The sequence below is a fragment of the Phyllostomus discolor genome, chromosome 1 (genome assembly GCF_004126475.2).
Source record: "Phyllostomus discolor isolate MPI-MPIP mPhyDis1 chromosome 1, mPhyDis1.pri.v3, whole genome shotgun sequence".
Taxonomy (NCBI): Eukaryota; Metazoa; Chordata; class Mammalia; order Chiroptera; family Phyllostomidae; genus Phyllostomus; species Phyllostomus discolor.
In genome coordinates, this window is record NC_040903.2 from 185,264,519 (window position 1) to 185,284,561 (window position 20,043).

The 20,043-nt window shown below is 43.3% G+C and overlaps 1 protein-coding gene across 4 annotated transcripts in view; it reads left to right on the forward strand.

Moving 5' to 3' along the window:
• The window catches only part of DAAM1 (dishevelled associated activator of morphogenesis 1), a 155,598-nt gene that overhangs the window by 109,243 nt on the left and 26,312 nt on the right, over nt 1–20,043 (forward strand). For 3 of the 4 annotated variants that reach the window (XM_028505472.2, XM_036010486.1, XM_036010491.1), the window contains 12 exons: nt 1,468–1,801; nt 2,396–2,506; nt 2,957–3,060; nt 3,349–3,415; nt 3,638–3,755; nt 4,175–4,313; nt 4,600–4,658; nt 7,766–7,953; nt 8,440–8,739; nt 9,044–9,151; nt 15,293–15,322; nt 16,415–16,521. In XM_028505472.2, the coding sequence (XP_028361273.1) occupies nt 1,468–1,801; nt 2,396–2,506; nt 2,957–3,060; nt 3,349–3,415; nt 3,638–3,755; nt 4,175–4,313; nt 4,600–4,658; nt 7,766–7,953; nt 8,440–8,739; nt 9,044–9,151; nt 15,293–15,322; nt 16,415–16,521 (1,665 nt within the window). The remainder of the gene's footprint in view (nt 1–1,467; nt 1,802–2,395; nt 2,507–2,956; nt 3,061–3,348; nt 3,416–3,637; nt 3,756–4,174; nt 4,314–4,599; nt 4,659–7,765; nt 7,954–8,439; nt 8,740–9,043; nt 9,152–15,292; nt 15,323–16,414; nt 16,522–20,043) is intronic. The other variant, XM_028505473.2, reaches the window with a different exon arrangement.

Consider the following 20,043-nt stretch of genomic DNA (forward strand, 5'->3'; position numbering starts at 1 on the left):
GGGGAAATAGTGTTTGGGGGTAATGAAATTGATAACTTTTCTAAAATCACATAGTGGCAATGGTTGCACAACTCTGAATACATTTAAAAAATCCCAAACTGATTATATATTTGGAAGTGTGAATTTTATGGCATTTGAATTATACCTCAAAAACATTTATTAAAAAGAGGGTGCGCAATTGATTTCTACTGTGTGCCTCCCACACCTTCATTTTCTATTAATTCCGCTAAGGTTTGGTGGGATTTGGGGCTTATAGGAACAGTCCATTAGCACAGGTGCTATGAATGAAACCAACTGGTTTAACCAGCATGGCTATACCTGGGTCATGTGGTTGGATGAAAGGCTGAAAATAAAGATTTCCTTGCTTTATTTGACTATAAAATGCTAACTAAGAAAAACCTCCTAGCCCTGGCTGGCGTAGCTCAGTGGATTGAGCGGGAGCTGTGAACCAAAGTGTCGCAGGTTCGATTCCCAGTCAGGTTACATGCTTGGGTTGCAGGCCATGACCCCCAGCAGCCTCACATTGATGTTTCTCTCTCTCTTTCTCCCTCCCTTCCCTCTCTAAAAATAAATAAATAAAATCTTTAAAAAAACACCGCTCAGGTTTGAAAGAAAAAGAAAAACCTCCTGATTCATCAAAAATGTTGTATAGTTATATACAGAGGTTTTCTAGCCTATCCTAACTAGGTAAGTGTTTCCCTCCATGGGTGTGTTCTGAGTTGTCAGATGTCAGCAGGTACCCAAGACTAAGTAAGTTTGGAAATGCCTAGGGTAGTCAGATGAACAGGTTAGGTTACTTCTGAACTTTTCAGAGGCTTAACATGCAAGTGTACATTGTGAATGATTCTTGTTGATTGGCTTTATAGTAAATAAATGCCATAAATATCAATACAATTAATACATAGTGATAACATATTGCATTTATTTATTTTATATATTTAGATTCTGTGTAGCATGCCATACAAATAAAGGGTTTTGCTACAAAGCCTTAGGGATACAGATTATCATTTGTTTGGCAAGCAAATACCCTGGAGTTGAAGGATTCTCTCTGACTCTCACTGATAAGCGGCCTGCCTGCCTCAGTGGGCCTCACGTGAGGGCTGGATGCTACGATGGCACAGCACCAGCAGGTAACAACCTAACGCAGATGTTCTGAGTGCCTTCTTCTGACTTTCTGTGCTTGTATGTCCTGTTAATTGGTTCTTTGTTAGTTGAGATCTGTTTAACTCAAATGGAGATGTTTTTCCCCACACTTCTGGTTAGACCTGACCATTGGGTCTGTGCCGAGGAAGAGGCCAGGAATCAAGAAGACTTCCATCACTGTAAGCCTTTTGGTACTTCAGGAACTGCATTTTCTTCTTTCTCCTGCTCGGCACCTCCTCAACTTTTCCATTAAGGGTCCATTAAGGGCTAATACAAAATTCCAAAGAGAATGAAGTCTGATGCATTTTAACCTCCTCCTGACAGGTTTGTAACCAGATTCATCGACTTGGATGGCCTGTCATGTATTCTGAACTTTCTAAAGACCATGGACTATGAGACCTCTGAGTCTCGCATACATACCTCTCTCATTGGATGTATCAAAGCGCTAATGAACAACTCTCAAGGTCGGGCTCATGTCCTGGCGCATTCTGAGAGTATTAACGTCATTGCTCAGAGTCTGAGCACAGAGAACATTAAAACGAAGGTGGCTGTGCTGGAAATCTTGGGCGCCGTGTGCCTGGTTCCCGGGGGCCACAAGAAGGTTCTGCAGGCCATGCTGCACTATCAGAAGTACGCCAGCGAAAGGACCCGCTTCCAGGTGGGTGTGTTTCCTCGCCACTGCTGCTCTCACCCCTCCGGCAGGTGCCTTTCCCGGCACTGAGCAGGGAACTTAACTCAAGAGTTCCCTTGGGGACGGCTCATACTGCCATGTCAAGCATTTCTTTCCTCTTAGGTTTTGGTGCCAGAGAGTATGCTTTCTGTAGTTGATCAGCCTGGGATTTACTGAACTCGAAAACATGGCCCTGCTTCCTACATGCTATAGAGCACACACATCGTTCGAACCCACTAAGGGGGGGTGTTCCCTGAAAATGTTACAGGCTGCCACTCTTGATTTGGGGTCACTATAAACAGTCCAATAATGTCACTACATTTACACTCACACATAAAAAGCAAGCAGAGTTAACGAAGCACAGTCTTTTGTACTTTGTTTACAGTATGTATTGTAAACATATATGGTATTAAGAATTTTGAAAAAGTATTAGGCCTTATTTTTTTAAGTGATTTTCTGTGGATCAGTATAATTATGATTAACCACAAGATTTTAAAGGTTCCAAGTATAAAAAAATTAATAAAATGAGTGTAAGGTTAGTAATGATTCACTCCTCTTTTTTAATGTTTGTCTCCTTGGTAGACGTTAATTAATGACTTGGACAAAAGCACAGGGCGGTACCGAGATGAAGTGAGTCTGAAGACCGCCATCATGTCCTTCATCAATGCAGTGCTAAGTCAAGGCGCAGGAGTGGTAAGAACCCTTTGTATCAGAGTATAAGACATATATTATTAAAGAATATTTATTAAAAAGATTACAGAATATTTATTAAAAAGACTATGGCCCTGGCTGGTGTGGCTCAGTGGGTCGGACTTTGAACTGAAAGGTCACCGGTTTGATTCCTGGTCGGGACACATGCCTGGGTTGCAGGTTCAGTCCCAGTTGGGGCGTGTACAAGAAGCAACCCACTGATGTTTCGCTTCCTGTCTTCCTCCCTTCCTTCCCCTCTCTCTAAAAATAAATAAGTAAAATATTTAAAAACAAACAAACAGCAGCAACAACACAGGTTTCCAGGTCTCCTGCCCAGCATCACTGATACACTTGGTCCAGGGCAGGGTCTGAGAATTTGTGTTAAAAGAAAAGGTTACTGACTATGTAGTCTAAAGAGCATAAATATGTATTTTCTCACCCTTTTACTTTCAGGAAAGTTTGGACTTTAGACTTCATCTTCGCTATGAATTTCTGATGTTAGGAATTCAACCTGTAATAGATAAATTAAGGGAACATGAGAATTCGACATTAGATAGGTAAGTCAAACTGTTGTCTGAGGCAGTTCGTGCTTTTCCCTGTGTATAATGCCACTCTGTGAACTGCTTGTGACCTATCTGTAACATCAGGTGCTTGCACCAGAGTGTTGATCCAGCCAGTGGTGTTTATTATACTAAGACTTTCTTGATGAAAGAAGCAGCACGTTGTGTAGAGAACTTAGTGTGGGTTTTGGCACTAGCCCTGAATCCATATCCCAGACTTGGTTCCTACATTCCTATGTTCGTGGAGTGTTCCACTTTTAATGTCTTCTTTTAATTGTCTTTCAGGCATTTAGACTTTTTTGAAATGCTCCGAAATGAAGATGAACTAGAATTTGCCAAAAGATTCGAGCTGGTATGTATGCTTACAGTCAGCCTGATTCTACTCATCAGCTCGGGGGCTCTCCCAGTCATAGCATGTGTCATGGTGCAGTGTGACCCAAGGGCAACCTCAGAGTTCTGTTGTGCTGTCTAAGTGGCAGAATGAGCTTCTATTTGCTTTTGATTCACCTGCCTTGCATGGTGGGCATTGAGGAACTTGGGTGTTTGACTTAGATTTCTTTTTCCTGTGAAATAGGTTCACATAGACACAAAAAGTGCGACTCAGATGTTTGAGCTGACCAGGAAGAGGCTGACTCACAGTGAAGCTTACCCTCACTTCATGTCCATCCTGCACCACTGCCTCCAGATGCCTTGTGAGTGTTTGTCCTTTTGAGGTTCAGACATCTTCCAAAGGGCCCTGTCTTCTGAACAGTGCTGATTAGGTTGGGTGCACAGCCGGGATTTCAAACCTTGGTTTTGTTACAGTCAGCCTGTGGGGTGTTGTGAAGTTCTCAAAATGAAATTATATAACTTATAGTGATTCTATAAGTTATAATGATTTTAAAAATAAATATATGCCTTACAACACATTCAGAAAGGAGTATAAAGTTCCTCCCAATCAGCTAAATGATCATCACAGGTCTGAATTCCAGAAACTTTGGGAAGTGGAGGTGTACAGATGTTAACACATCTCTGGGTCTGTGACTGGGTCTTCAGGTGACCACTGTTGAAAAATAGTCACTCTAGTTTAGAAATAATTTGAAGTATTTTCTACCATTGTTTTCTTTTTTAGACAAGAGAAGTGGCAACACCGTTCAGTACTGGCTACTGCTGGATAGAATTATACAGCAGATAGTTATCCAAAATGACAAAGGACAGGACCCTGACTCCACACCTTTGGAAAACTTTAATATTAAGAATGTTGTACGGATGTAAGTTTCTTCTTATTTTGCTCTCTCTAAGATAATAGTGGCAATGGAAGACACTCATTTTAATCCTACTTTAAAATAGCAGCTGGGAGAACTGAAATGTTTTAGAGGTCAAATGCGAATCTTTTATCTACGCATGTATTATATCTAAGTATCATGTGGATTTTAATGGGCTTTGAGCATGCTGAGGGTTTTCTCTGCAGTAGGCCATTTTTGTACCTAGAGAGCATGCATTTAGCAGTGGTTTTTCTAAGTTTTTGTAATGAATGCTCCTTTAACTGTTACACAGGCTGGTTAATGAAAATGAAGTTAAGCAGTGGAAAGAACAAGCAGAAAAAATGAGAAAAGGTACGTGAGGAGGCCCTGATGAGAAAGGAGACCATAGTGTTGGTTACTGGACAACTGACTCTACTTTCTGTATATTTCAGAAATTTACATTGATGCCTCTTATTAACTTTAGTGCATACAACCTTCTTTCTCCTGTCCTAAGGGCATTTTCTACTGACTTTTCTTGAGTTAAGCTACTTTAGTTTCCCAAATATTTCACCCTTTTACTCAAGATTTGTTAATTCAGATATTCTTAACTATCAACCTTCCCAAACCACCCCCCACTCCATAACTGCTCTTTAAAGCACACCAGATTTTAAATTTAATAAGGAACACCAAGGATTACCCAGGATTCTAAAAAAAAAACAACATAGGGCACTTGGTTTCGGTGGCCCAATTCTTCACGTGACTTTACATTTGGCATCAGTTACAAAAAGAGAAAACATGCAGAGGGTCACTGACCACTATAGAGACATGTATTATGAAACATTAACAAGCCAGCTACTGGGGAGTATTTGGATATGTCTTCCCTATTAACACGGGGATGACAGGAAGGGCATTTGTGCCCATCACTGTGCCAGCCTCTCACAGAGTAGATGTAACTTTCTACCTCCCCTCCTTCAAAATCTCAGCAAATTAGAGTTGGCCCCTGTGAGAAAGCAGTCCTGCTCTCAGCCACTGCTCCTTCACTGTGTGGATGGCGACTTCCTGTTCCTTTTCCAAGTTACTCACTCACAGCCAGTGAAGCACGAGAGCACTTATCCTGATACTTTAGTGTTAAACGGAAGGTCCAAGAGATGCTAAAGCATTTCCTTCCATCTTGTCACATTTGTCCTTTCCCTGGAGCAGAAAAGCAGGGCCACCACTGCTACAGGAAAATACTGAATGTGAAGTACTGTAATATTCCAAGTTCCTGGTATGAATCAGATTGCTTTTTAAAAACTAAAGTTGCACATCCATTTTTATAAATAAATTTCAGAAACTTCTATAGGAAAAAAATAGAAACACTGATTAAAAACTAGGGTAAAGAGATTATACCAAAGAGAAAATGGTCAATGAGTGGTATTTTAGGGTTACACCCTTAGACAATGGAGGCTCAGGTGTGCAGGGTGAGGGGAGAACTTGGGACGTAAGCTGTGGAGTCATTCAGTTGTGCATTCGGTGGTTACTCCTTGAGTGCCGGTATGCATCAGGCACTGTGCCCGGCTCTGGGTCTGAGTCTCAGCTCTGCTCCTGGTCACGCGGGTGGGCTAAGTCACGTTCTCTTTTCCTACAGTGTCCTTCTCTGTAACACAGTGATTATAAGTCTGAATCACAGAGTTCTCATGGAGATAAAATGACAAAAGGAATGTAAGGACTGTACCATAGTTTCTGGCACATGCTATTTGCACGATAAATGATAGGGACTTTTGTAGGATGTAGGAGGCCACAGTGGTACAAGAGAAAATGGTCAGAAGGAGAGCAGGATGTTTTAAAGTGAGGTCAAGGGTAGAGTGTGAAAGGGGACAGTAGATAAAATTCTTTTCTGGAAGCTTCCAGTGGCAAAGTTGTATTAAAGAGGACACATGCTGATGAATTCGTCAGAGGGTGGAGGCTTCGAGGAGACAGGAAGTTCTGTGGGCCTGAGAGGTGGAGAATATCTGAGGAGAATTCCCTCTAGTGCAGCACACTCCCCTGAGTGCTGAATAAAAGCTTAGCAAATGGGTGTCGTTTGTGGAGAGGATCCTTTAGGCTGGCAAATGGGTGCCGTTTGTGTAGAACTTCCCAAACCTGGCATTACATCAGAAGCATGTAAGGAGCACTTGAAAACCACAGATCTGCAAGCCCTGCCCCCAGCCTACCGAGGAGAGGTGCTGGAATGAGGTCCAGGGGTCCTAAGAGGTGGGTCTTTCAGGTGGTTCTGAGGCAAGGCCAGATTTGTCAGAGAGTAATGGCTAGGGACAGAAAGTCAAGTCTCACAGCTTTCAGAGAGGAATGAAGTGGAGCTAGAAGAAGGAAAAGGGGAAACACTGGGGGGGGGGGTGGGTTTCAGGTGGGTCTCTGACTGCACAAACGGTAGCAGTGGCAGAAGTGGGTTAATGATCACCGTCAGTCTGCAGCTGGTAAAATCTAAGGATTTTAGTGTCTTGAACCCTTCTCTGCAAACTCTTGAGTTTGGAAGACTCAGAAGAGGGAAAGTAAGAAAGAAGGTAAAATTTTAAATGTGTTCTCAAATTCAGACATAGAGACAAATTCTGTATAGCTCTGCCCCAATGGATTATATCTCTAGTGGGTTTATTGATGTAAAAAGGATAGGAATCGAGGCCAAGTATTTGCAATTAAGATCTGCAGCCTAACCTTCATTAGTCCAATTTTCCAAAGCTCATCACTCTTCATTAGCGCTAGAATCGGCAGACATGTTGGCAATGTAAATAAGCATTATCACTAAAGTGAATGCTTTGTTCCATTAGCAGGATTGGGGCAATCAGTTAAACTGCTGATGAGAGCTAATATTTTCTCCCCACATTATGGTGATTCTCATAAGATATTCAATGCTGAAGTGGTAACATTTGCTTTCATAAGTGTTAAGAATTGTTTGCCAGAGGCATAAAATTCTTCAAGTTCAAGTAGCTTTCTGAGGGGGGATGGGAGAAGTGACTGCTTTGGAACAAACACTGGGTCTGGTAGCAGCATTTCCTCACAGTGCAAGATCCTCCCTTTCAGCCCCTCTGCTAGTCGGACATAAGCCAGAAAACCTAGTTAATAAGCCCTGGACCTCTCTCCTCATTTCTAATCTGTGAAAAGGGGCCCTTTTAATATTTGTTTTCCCTAGTGTAGGTAACAAGCCATTTCTATGACAGGATTCTGAATTAATTACTCAACAGGCACCATTCTCCTCCACAAGAACTGTGACTCTAGGGTCTCTTCTTCCATCTTTTACAAAACATTGTAGTTAATAAAGTTGTCCATCTGAAGCCCCCTTGAAGTACAAACACCACTGAACCCACAAGTCGCTCCCCTTGATGGAGAAGAGCAATAATATTTACCCAATAAAGAGCTTCGCAATCCTTAGTCAATTTTCTTTTTAGAGAAAATGCCTCAGCTTTGAAGAGCCCCTTGTTTTCATGTCTGATTGTTTTCATGTGCAGAGCACAACGAGCTACAACAGAAATTGGAAAAGAAAGAGAGAGAATGTGATGCCAAGACCCAAGAGAAGGAGGAGATGATGCAGACCTTAAACAAAATGAAAGAGAAGCTTGAAAAGGAGACCACTGAGCATAAGCAAGTCAAGCAGCAGGTGGCAGATCTCACGGCCCAGCTCCACGAGCTCAGCAGGGTGAGGACCAAGGGCAGCCCGGAGCCCCTCATCCTTAAGTGGCCAGCTCCTCACTGGGGGAGTAAAACCTGAGCCGTCTCCTGCTTTCTCACAGTGGTTGGGAGGCTTGCTCCCTCTGCTATCATGTAAGCTGGGCAGCAGAGGCGATTTGAGGTGGGAAGGGTGTTTTTAAATGTTAATAAGGATCCTCTGATACAGAGCAAGGTTAAAATGAAAACTGATATCATGAAAACCAAACTGGATGATGGTTCAAGAGTGAGAGGCATGGGAATGCTTTGCAAACAAGCACTAGAGTGCCAGATACAAAGGTCTGACCCGATAGAGTCCACCAAGGCCTGGAAGGTCTGTTTAACCTAGTGTTCCTCAAAACCCACATTCTCAGAGGTGTGACTTTCTCTAAAATTTTGGGCAAAGCACCAAACTCAAAAGCATCCAATGAATTTACTCCTTCCATTGATCTTCTCTTTTCCTATTTTATCTCTGCAGAGGGCCGTCTGTGCTTCAGTCCCAGGGGGACCCTCACCTGGGGCCCCAGGGGGACCCTTTCCTTCCTCTGCGCCAGGATCTCTCCTTCCTCCCCCCCCCCCACCACCTCTCCCAGGGGGAGTGCTTCCTCCTCCACCCCCGCCCCTCCCTCCTGGTGGTCCTCCCCCTCCCCCTGGTCCCCCTCCCCTAGGGGGAGCCATGCCACCTCCCGGTGCTCCACTGGGTCTGACACTGAAGAAGAAAAACATTCCTCAGCCCACCAACGCCCTGAAGTCCTTCAACTGGTCTAAGCTGCCCGAGGTAAGCCATTTGTTCGGTGTCCCCTCTGATGGATGGCATCAGCAGCTCGCTGTGCTGGCACAGAAAGGGGAGCAGCCCTGGCTGTTAAGTGACTTCATCTTCTAGTATGGGCTCGGGATTCTCACCAGCTCAGATATTTAAGTGATAAATCTTCTGAAATATATGACACATTGTTTGAAGCCAGCTCACTTTGAGCATCTGGTGGAATGAAAAATTGGGAATAGCAGCATTTGAAAATATAACCATGTCTGTTCTTTTTGTGTGTAACTGTAAACCCTAGCACTTATTAACTTAATGTTTGCAGAACAAACTGGAAGGAACTGTATGGACTGAAATTGATGATACAAAAGTCTTCAAAATTCTAGATCTCGAAGACCTGGAGCGAACTTTCTCTGCCTACCAAAGACAGCAGGTAACAGCATGTGCCCTCCAGATGGTGCAGAAGGAAAAACAGGTCTCTGTGCCTGGTCCCTGGGCCATCTGCCAGAACCATGACACGATAGGGATCTTGGTTCTCGGCTGTTCGCTCTACCCTGGCATGTTCCTGCAAAGCAGCATGGCATATGTGTCCACACGTGTGTGCCTGTCAGTGTGTGGGTGTGCAAACATGTCGAAGGTGTGTCTGTATATAGATAAGCTTCTTGTTAGGGAGCTTCATACCCTGCTTTGTGTCCAAGACCTTGTCTCCATTGGCGGAAGTTCTGTATATTATTATTATCACTAGTGCCTAGTCAAAATAATGTTTATTTCTGAAGCCATTGTAGTTTATCTGACTTTTAAAATATATATTTAGCAAATGGTTATTATCAGAAGTGGGCTATTTGTTTCAAATAGATGGAGCCTTTAGAAGTATGAGGGTTGGTAAAGGACTAAACTCTGGCGGCTAGCTAGAACCCAGAGAGAAGTTTTTACTGTGTCGTCACCGTGATTGACTCCAAAGGGGGCTGGGAAGGCCGAGGAAGTGCACAGATGGCAGCAGTCCCGATGTGACCCAGTGATTGCCGACTTGGCCAAGCAGTCCGTGTCATGCGTGAGCCCTGCTCACATCTGTGACACCTGTCACTCCTTGAGAGGGCATCTTAGTAGGACCTCTTCGGGGTGGTGGACCAGAAGAGGTCATGGCAAGGTGGCTAGGTTCAGAGGGTTTTGGAAGAACAGGTGGAGTGGGATCTGGGGAGGAAAACGTGAAGTCCTGAGTGTGAGAAGGATGACTGTGGGAGAGGAAAAGTGAGGAGAGCAGGGTACGCCTTAAATAGGAACGCATCCTCAGGCAAGCAGCATGCCTCCGTGTCTGCTTAGGCTTGGCCTGGTTCCTAAGGAAAAGTGTCTCAGAACAGAACTGCCGAGCTCGGGGGAGAAGATGGCCTGAGGCTGGGGGAGAAACAAGCTGAGGGCTTTTATTTTCAAATGGCCTTTGAAACATCCAAAATTGAAAAAAAAAAGTGGTATGTCCTTTAGCCAGAATATTTTCACTTAGAGGGAAAGCGTCCCTGCAGTGCATTTTCGTGCTGTTTTAGAAAAGTGCGGAAACTCAGACCGTTGCCGGTCACAGCAGCGTAGCCCTAAAACGGGAGCCCTTTGCCGGGGCCGCGTAGGAGTATGAGGGCAAACTCGTGCGGGGTGGTAGGCACCGTTAAAGGGAATGAAGAACAGGAAGGTAAGACAATAAGACATTGTCCAGTGGAAAGCCAGACACTTTGCCTTTCACATAAAGCAGGTGTGCAGAGCCCTCACACAGCAGGTGTTCAGTGCACACTCGTTCCTGATGGGCAGCAAAGGGCCTCCTCTCTCTGCTGTCGCAGGAACCTATTCCCTGGGCCTTGACATGAAGTCTTAGGCTATTTTAGCTGATTTTCTGGTAGACTCAAATAATTATCTGACCTCATTACATGCCCCATTGATTTCCTACTTCGGTTTCAGTCGCTAAAACTGGTCCATCTCGGTTGCTGAAGGTGAAGGTTAGGGAAGTAAATTAAAAGAAGGGAAGACAGCAGTTATTCCAAATGATGCTATTCAAGTCTGAGCATGTGGGTTGCGTTTATTATGAAGGCAGGTGGTTGAAAGACCCACGTTTATAAGACTCGTAATTAACTGGTTTTCAGCAGAAGGTGCAAAAGGATGCTGCCAAAATGCTCTGGGACAAATATGTGGACAGTTCTCAAGAGCTCTAGGAGACAAGATTGCAGAAAGCCTGGCAACTGGGTAATTGTCTCCTAGCAACCAGTCACTGTTTGAGTAATCAGTAGTCATTCCAGTCAGGAAAGACCAGAACATTTCAGTTGTACTTAACACTAAGTAGACTGGTAAGCAGAATCATTCGTGACATTTTCAATAGCACTTCCTTGAGAAAAATTTCAACACATCTGCTCAGCTTGATTCAAGTACGTTTCTCCTCTTGGTGCAAGAATTTGAGATGAGAACTTTTAAGCCATAAATGTATTTCCCAAATGACGGAAATTTGAGCCATTTAATTGAATTTACTGAATGTTAAGAGACAGAAAATCGAAAGATGCGTGCACTATAGTAGGAAGGTGTAGGACAGAATAAAGGAAACCGGGTGCCTGTCATCAGACGTCCCTAGTCTCATAACTGATGACAATGCCAAACCTATGCATTTTCATTTTAGTCTTGGCAAAGTACTATATAATTATCACCCTTGAACTGCTTTCTTTTCCATTCCCAAATGAATACTGGGAACCTATTTTTCCTATGGTATCTCCTCATATTCCCTCCGTAGTTTTAAAAAAAAACCCTGGTCAAACTCTTTGTACTTCATCCAGTTGTGGGGCCGAGTAAATTGCTGAGACAGGAAAGGGACACGTGCATGCCATTGTCTGCATGCATGCTACAAGAGGAAGATTTTGGAGGAAAAAAAGTCTCAAATATCAGGTCAGTTTAAGTTAGGTGAACACTGATTAATGACATTTAGGAAAGATTTTATACAAATGTATATATGTACACACACAAAGTATGCTCCTTTGATTTGAGAAATGTGTCATTAAAAATAGGACAAATATTTGCACTGTCTGTTTTGTATATGAAGTACTTCAAATGATGCAAATGTATTAAACTGTTGCACAGGCCTACAGAGCCACTTGGAGTGTTAGAGCAGAGATGAGAGAAATAAGGTGAACTAACAGATGATAATCAAACTTGATCACCAGTTTTGGGACTGAGTACGGTGTGTACAGTTCTCACTCTCATCAGCCCTAAAGTTCAGTTCTCAGGGAGCTCTTACACTTATTTTTTAATTTAATCCTCACTCTAGTTTTATGAAGTGAGTGTTACTCCTATTTCACAGAAAAAGAAAAAACGGCTCAGTGGTGTTCGTGTCTGAACAGGTGGCGCAGTCACCTCGGGCACAGCCGGGTGTACAAGTAGCCTGATTCTTAGTTTCACGTTGTTCTTGTGCCATGGTTTTATTCATTATGAAGGTCGGGTTTTGGAAAGGATTTTCTTAAACTGCAGTTTTAAGAAAAAGACCATTCTTATTCAGGATTTTTTTTTTTTTGGTGTGGATATCAAAGGTGTACAGAGCTGATTATGTAAGCTTATGTGCCACATGAAATGGAATTTAATAGCGTGCGGTTATTCCCCTGCTCACATTCCAAAAGTTCATTCGAAAGTCAATTTCTTTAATCTCAAAACCCCTTTTTCTCATTAAAACTATATTATACAAACAGCTACAAAAGACTTAATTCTATTATATAATGCAGTACATTGCATAATAATGCTATTTCAGATACAATTAAGCACTGTTCATCTTGGTTCTATGGGAAGGTGTATCTTGAGATGTTATAAATTCATTCTCCCTATCCAGGTAGTCAGACAGAGGGAAATGAACTTGACATTTGCCAAAGGGGAGTTATATCTTTGTAGCAATAAATTAACAGCTCACTGTCTTAATTCTTCCTCCCTGCTCTTTGCCTGGGGACACCCCTTCTTTACAGGTTGTATTGTCCGCATATAGAAAGCCTTTCTGCTCTGATTTAGGGCACGAAGGGTAACTGCCGTCTCAGGTCCACCATCTGATGTCTCCAGCTAATATGTACTACACACGTTATTCTTGGAGTCCCTTTGAAACTTTTAATGGTATCCTCTGATTTTTATAAGTGGTCAAAGAATTTTTCTTTTTATTCTTTTAACATTTTTTATTATTCTATATATCTAATTTCCACATTGAAAAATTGTAATTTAGAATATCTATTTCAGTAGTCTTGGTCCTTAGCTATGACACATGAACACCAAAGAGAAAATTGTAAATGATGGTTTTTCTTAAGACTAAAGTGTAAAGTAGAGGTTCTATAACTAGACTTCATTGGTAAGAGTTAATCAAATACAGAGTTTATATAAGTATTAGTATGTGCATTTTTCTGGAGAGGGATCCCTAGCTTTTACCAGATTTGCAAAAAAATCTCAACCTCCAAAAGATTAAGAACCATTCATGTAAGGGCTATTATTATCCAAGAAGTGCTGAGGCATTATTTCATTGTGGAACCCTGTCTGCAGGAATCTGTCAGTACTAGCTCCTGAGAGTGCGAGTCCCGAGTTCCTGCTTACATTCCACACCCGACGCTCTACACGGAGAATCATCTGGAAAAATCAGACATCCTGTTACATGGAGCCAAATACAGACAATTCTATCATGTTGGTTCAAGCCAGTTAGTGAAGAATTTAAACTTTCAGAAAAGAATGTTAACTTATTTGAAATAGGACTGACTGGAAACATTGTTATTTTTATCATACCCCATCTAATAAGCTTTGTGATTTCACTTAAAATGTGATGATTAAAGGACTCTTAAAGAAGGGGCATTGTAAGGCTAACAGTTAACCAAACTCTCCCATGACATTCCTCATCCTCACCTCTGGAAAGAGAAGATACATTGCTTAGCTATTAACTGTTACACTTATTGCTGCTGCTGATTACAAATGGGAGATCTTGACCAACCATTCTTCAACTCAGCTGAAAGCGGAATAGGAGAAAAAATAACTTGATCATCAGCTTGAAATATGAGATAGTTTTATGGTAGCTTCCAAGTATTGCACTCATAACAGGTACTGTACAAAATGCTTTACATGCATTATCACATTTAATTTTCACATTAACAATTCAGTTGTTGATCTCATTTACGGACAGACTGAGAGCTGGAACACACCTAGTTATAGATAGTTGCCTGATTCCACAGTGCATTCCAGTAGGGGTCAGAAATCTCAATTTCCTGAGGGTGGGAACTTACAAAGATTTACCAGAGAAGTTTCTTTCTTGAAGGCCAGACAGTGAGAGCCAGATCTAAATTCAACAAGCAACTTGTCTCCTTGAGTGAGAAAAGGTAGAGTAAGACCTTGTGGAGTTCACATCACCTTAGTTTTTTCTGCACTTGAAAGGAGAAACTCCTTTTACAGGGAAAGAATTCTAAGGACTTTCAGAGTAGAAAAATGGACAGTGACAACAGGGACAAAAGAAAACGGTGACATCAGAGAAGAAAGTTTTCTCGTGATTATCAGATTATTTTTTAAATGCCATTCTAGAAGAGCAGTCCCTTCTTGTGTGGGTGGAGCCAGAGGAGGGCACGTCTCGTGTCCCAATAGAAGAATGGTGTGAAACAAGTCATCCGTGTGCAGCTGGCCTGGGTGGTACTGCCAGGACCAATGAGGCCTTGAGGAATTGGCCGAGCAAAGCTGGTTGTGCAACTGGTTGGCCTGAAAGCTGAGGTGTGTTTTTGCACACCGAAGCTGTATTTGTTCCATCATGGCAAAACATGCAAAGAAAGCTCTAACTTTCTCATAACTTGTCAATGACTTCTTCCTCTTTTTCATCTTCACTCCAAGTCTTTTTTTCCTGTGGACTATTTCAAGAAGAGGCTATTGACTTTTGCATGCTCGAAAAAGCCCTAAGGCAGTTGGGACAGGGCCACCAATGGCTGGACACCACATGAATTTCTTATTGTCTCACAGTTGCACCTTCTATCTTTTTCCTCATACCTACCTATAACACCAACGAGCATTGTTTGGACTGAGGGATACAGAGGGTTACTATTACTGACCCATGTTGTTGAACCAGTCTTCTGCCTTTTCATAATCCTTCCTGTGATGCAAGAAGACAGAGGATTACCTCCACTATATATATATATAACTAGTAGTATATGACAATGGGAATAATTTCCTTAAGTTGATTCAGTTGATTTTTTTAACTGCAAAAGTCATGTTGAATAAATGAAGCCCAATGGTCCTTTCAAACAGGACGTGTTCTTTCCACCCTAAGTCTTTCTGGAGTGTTTTAAGTCCATCCTTTTTCCAGTTTGATTTCCACCAGTGAAAATGAGGCACAGCATATGCCGTCTTCCTTCTCTGCCCTGAGCGCTCAGCACCATGCCCTTATTTGTGTTTCCAGCCAGGCTCTCCCGTCTTCCTTAACTCTTATCGCCACTCCTAGGGGCATAAATCGCCTCTTTCCCTGTGTCACTGATTTCCTTGACTTTCGAGAATTTTTTGCTGTGATTTCTGAACTGCATGTGTCTGATTTGCCTTTTCCATGCCTCTGCCATGGCTGTAGGATTTCTTTGTGAACAGTAACTCCAAGCAGGTAAGTGCACTACTACCTAAACCTTGCTTAGTGTAAGCTCCTTGGATCAGTGGAAGCTGGAAACGCCTTGGTTATCCCATTTGGTTCAGATGGTATAGTGCAGTGTCTAGGTAATTCCACATTGGGTTTCAACTCTTAGCTGAAATCTCATCAAGGCAAAAGACAGTTGTTAAGTTTGTTCACACGATGTGTTCTCACTATAAATTCCACATTGTCTTTGTTTTCTAAATGGTTATACAATTCCAGAGCTCCTTGGTTTCCTTACATTTCTTTAAGTGCCATGATCCATTTTTTAAATGGATCCTGACCTCTAATTAGATCACACTTGCTATTTATCAAGTTAGTCTGTGTCTTTACCTTGATGTCCAGTTTACTCAAACTGTATCATATATACTTGTTTTATGCTTCTCCTCCATAAATTATGACTGGCCATCATTGCTTACAGCTTTCTGTACAGTAGCAGAGTACAGAAAGTAATCTGCAAGCAGTGTTTCACTGCGAACTCAAGTAATCAAACTAATGCCTCGAGCTGTCCTCTCCCCTTGAGCTGTCCATCAGGCTCCAGGGTAACGAAAGGTACCACACAGGCTCGGGAGCTTCCTGTTGCACATGAAGACGTTTGGGGGTCTTCATTGTTCCACTTTCTAAGTGCTCAGGGTGCAAACGGTTCTGGGGTGAATGTGCCCTGAGAATGGCCGGACCGGCAGTGGCAGGCCTCAGCTGAGCATGATTCGTAGTGACAGTTCTGTCTGCTGTTTATGGGGAGGTAGGGAACAAAAGAAAGGCACCGGTCACTGATAATTTATGCACGCTCAGCTTCTTCAATTTAGAAGCACTTTGTTCTTCCAGATAATGCTTTTTCAAATGTGGGTGGTCAGCTTTTCTTATTATTTCCCTAGGTCGACTAGATGTTAGTCTTTGTTTCAATTCCGCCACCTCCCTACACCCCCTGCCCCTGACCATCTCAGTTTTGTTGTGTGTGTGTGGGAGTGGGTATGTGTGCGCGTGCAGAGAAAATATGAAGGAAAAGTATGCGTCTGAAGCAGCAGTGCCCTGTTGGACTGTGATGGATTTCTTTCATGCTCTTTGCAGAAAGAAGCAGATGCCATTGATGACACACTGAGTTCCAAACTTAAAGTCAAGGAGCTGTCAGTGATTGACGGTCGGAGGGCTCAGAACTGCAACATCCTTCTCTCGAGGTATTGTTGATGTTGAGTAAACATTTCTGGTAGAACCAGCGTCTCTATCATGCGACTCCAAAACACATGTTTTTACCTGTTGTTTCAACTGGCGGAAGTGCTATTCTTCAGACTGCCCGCTGTCTGAGGCGGGGGCAGCTGCGGCGCTCGCTTTCCCGGGGGGAATCCATCAGCTGCCTGCCTCCTTTCTCAGTGTCATTTCCGAAGACTCCTCCACTTGAAAAGCGGAACATGCCGAGTCAATGTTTGTGTTCGTTTGTTTATTGTTTCCCAGATAGCCTGTTAAACGGACTTTACTTTTATTTATACTTCTCGGCTTCAGAGTTATTTGGCTGTTGAGAAACACTCACAGAATTAGGGCCATGGATGAAGGGGGTTTTTTTTTTCCTTATAAAGTCACCTTTTTATACTTTAAGGTTATATGATTTCATACCCTTTCCGAACATTTTTATGACTAAAAGAATATGTAAATCCAAACCTCAATGAAATGCTAATTTAGCTGATTCAGCCCCATTCAGAAATCTGTCTTATAATTCATGACCCATCACAACCTTTGGAACTTGAAAAGAAGAAAGGACATTTGGGAGCCTGGAATCTGATGGTCACTTCGGGTCATCGTGGGCATTTCAAGTAGCCCATCTGGGTCTAGTTTCTTCTTCTCTCTGAAAGGGCCTTCCACAGTAGGCAAAGATACCTAATGCTTGTGGGTGAAAGAAGACGTAAAGAATCCCGAACTGTGAGGCTTGAAGTGTCAGTCCTGTCGGTTACATTCTAGAAAGAATGTTGTGTACGCGTTGGGGCTGGTGTAAGGTGACTTCTCTTTCAGGGAGAGTAAAGTGGGAAAGGAGTCCTCCTTCGTTTTCAGACGGTCTTAGAGTAAGTTTCTTTTAACACAGTGCTGCTTGGTTTTCAGCATGCAAGCTTGATCGTTAGCCAGATATGTATTACTTCGGGGACCGAGTGTTTCTTTTAGTGAAAGAGAAATTGAAGCCTAGCGAGATCCCTGAGTTTTAAAACAACTAATAAGGTAACGTGAACCACGCTGTTAGCTGGCCTTGCATTTCTGCCCCTGGAAGAATGGGAGCTGTGTAAGCGGCCGGCCCTGCCTTCATCTCCCCCGCCTCCTCCCCCGTCACACGCGCAGGGTGACGCCACTGGAAATAATCGGAGGTGCTCTCGTTTTCCTTCCGCAGTGTGCACGCTGTTTTGTTTCAGTTTCTTTTTACAAATAGCATCCTCAACAGCAAAATAAAATTAAAATTGGGGGGGGGGTTGATTTTAATTCTAGAATTCTTTCCTGTATTTTCTAGAGGAATACTGAAAATGGTTTGACAAAGGCAGACCTCACTCTTGAGTTTCTGTTGAAACTTCTATAGTGTTGAAGTGCCCATAGGGGTATAAATTAAATTGTGACCCACTTCCTTACAGGAAGATTGTTCTCAGTACTAGTGCCAACTAGGGTAATTACACTAGTTATAGATAAGGCTACATCTCTTGCTGGCAAGTTTCCCATCCCATAATTGAAGGAATTATTTCATATTTGTGGTATGTAACTCCCTTGTTACCTCAAAAGTGTCAGAACCTAAAGTGACTTAGAACTTGAATGTGTCCGAACTCTCCCTAGAAGACAGTTTTGCGAATATCCCTCGTATTCGTTAGATTATCTATTAAAATCCAATTTAATGAATAGGTGCTATTACAATGCCCGTAATTAAAAGTTATTGTGCATAACTAAGTTCGAGTCTCAGTCGACCTAATGGTAATTGAGCTTTATTGATCAGATTCTAAAACCTTCTCTCCCACAGAGGATTCATTAACACATGCTTTTCTGCTCAGTGATCAATAGTTTTAGCCCTCTCCTCAGGCTGACACGCCACATGTGCCGCGGCAAAGGTAACAAAATTCAAGCAGGTTTCATTTTAATTTGCTTTTTTAATTTAGGTTTTTTAACCAGTCAGCAGTTTCCCTTGCTCTTGTTCTTCCCTTGTCACTGGTAATGCATTCCCACCCACTAAAGGAGTGAGGGGCTTCTGTGAGAGCACACTTCGTACTCTCTTCTTAGGGAGTTGGCCTGGCACTCTGCCGGGTGTCTTCAGACGTACCCACACTTAAGACAGCACTGCTGCCTTGGGAAGCTCATGGCTGATTGGAGAAGAAAGATGACACAGGCAAGTTGGCGTGTGAACAATTCAGGGTTTTGAGTGGCCTGACTGGAAGGAGACAGGAGCCCAGCCAAGTGAGAGGGGCACCGGCAGGGTTTACTAGGCACTGGGCCTCAAAGAGCAACAACAGTTACGTGGGCGGCGGGACAGAGGTAGTTCCAGGGAGGCGTGCACAGGATGAAAGGCACTGGAGGGGCATCATCTGCTAACAGCAGGAGCCCTGGGACTGCAGGAGACCGTTATCACCTGGACTGAATGAGACCAGGCAGGAGAGCCTGCACCCCATGCCTGACGCCTTCGTGAGGGCATGAGTCAGCCCCGGCTGGAGCCGTACCCTCCTCGTCTATAAAGTGCAGATGATGGAAGCGGTTGCCTTGCAGTGGGCTTGTGAGAACTGGACCTGGCAGGATGCTGCTGTGTGGTAGCTGCTTAGTCAGTGGCCTGTTTATGTGCCCATGAGATCAGAGATTGGCAGTTTGTCTGGGAGGAGGGCACTTTGTTTTAATACAGTTTCAAGTTTGAGCTCTCAGAGGTTCGCAGGATAGGCTGGAAGGGGTCAGGAATTGGAGGCAAAGGCAGCCCTCAGGTGGGAGGCTCTTTCTCTTGTCCAGGTGAGACTAACAAGGGACAGAGTTGGGAGAGATGAAGAAACTCTGAATAGGACACGAAGACTGATTCTGTGCATAAAGACAATGAATAGGAACGTTTCCAAGTTGATGTCAAGATTTCTTACCATTCCATGCTTATTCTCTTTCTTCTTTTCTGCGTATTTCATTCCCAAAGGATAGCGACCCTCTGTTTCTTATCTCGCTGACTAGGAATTTAATTCCCAGCAATGCAGTCATCACACCAAATTTCACCACAGTGAAAAGTCTGATGTTTTCCACTTTAATGAGTGCATATGTCCACAGTGTTTAGTGATCCTTAAAAGCTCTTCCTTACCCACACACTATGAAAGCCAGTGGCTGTGGACCCTTTGGGCAGAGGCCCTTGCCACAGCCTCGCCTGGGGCCAAGCAGCCAATCAGAAAGAAAGCCCTTCCCACCCCAGGGATGAAGCAGGGAAGAAGGCACAGGCCCTTTCTCTGTGCTCGCAGCCTGAGTGGCCAGGGTTACTCACAACTCCCGAGAAAGAGAGTGGCTGGAAGACAGGAGTTTGAATCAGAAGCTCCGGGCACCAGGGGCCCTGCCTTTCACAGACCTGAGAAGGGAATGGAGTGAGAGCCCATTCCTCGGGCCCCAGGCAGAGTGAGCAATGGCTTTTCTCCTGCATGTCTGTAGGCAGCGTGTGGCCGCCTAAAACTCACTCTGCTTCATTCCCGAAAACAGGCCTCTCTCTTCCAAAAGGAGAAAAAAACAAA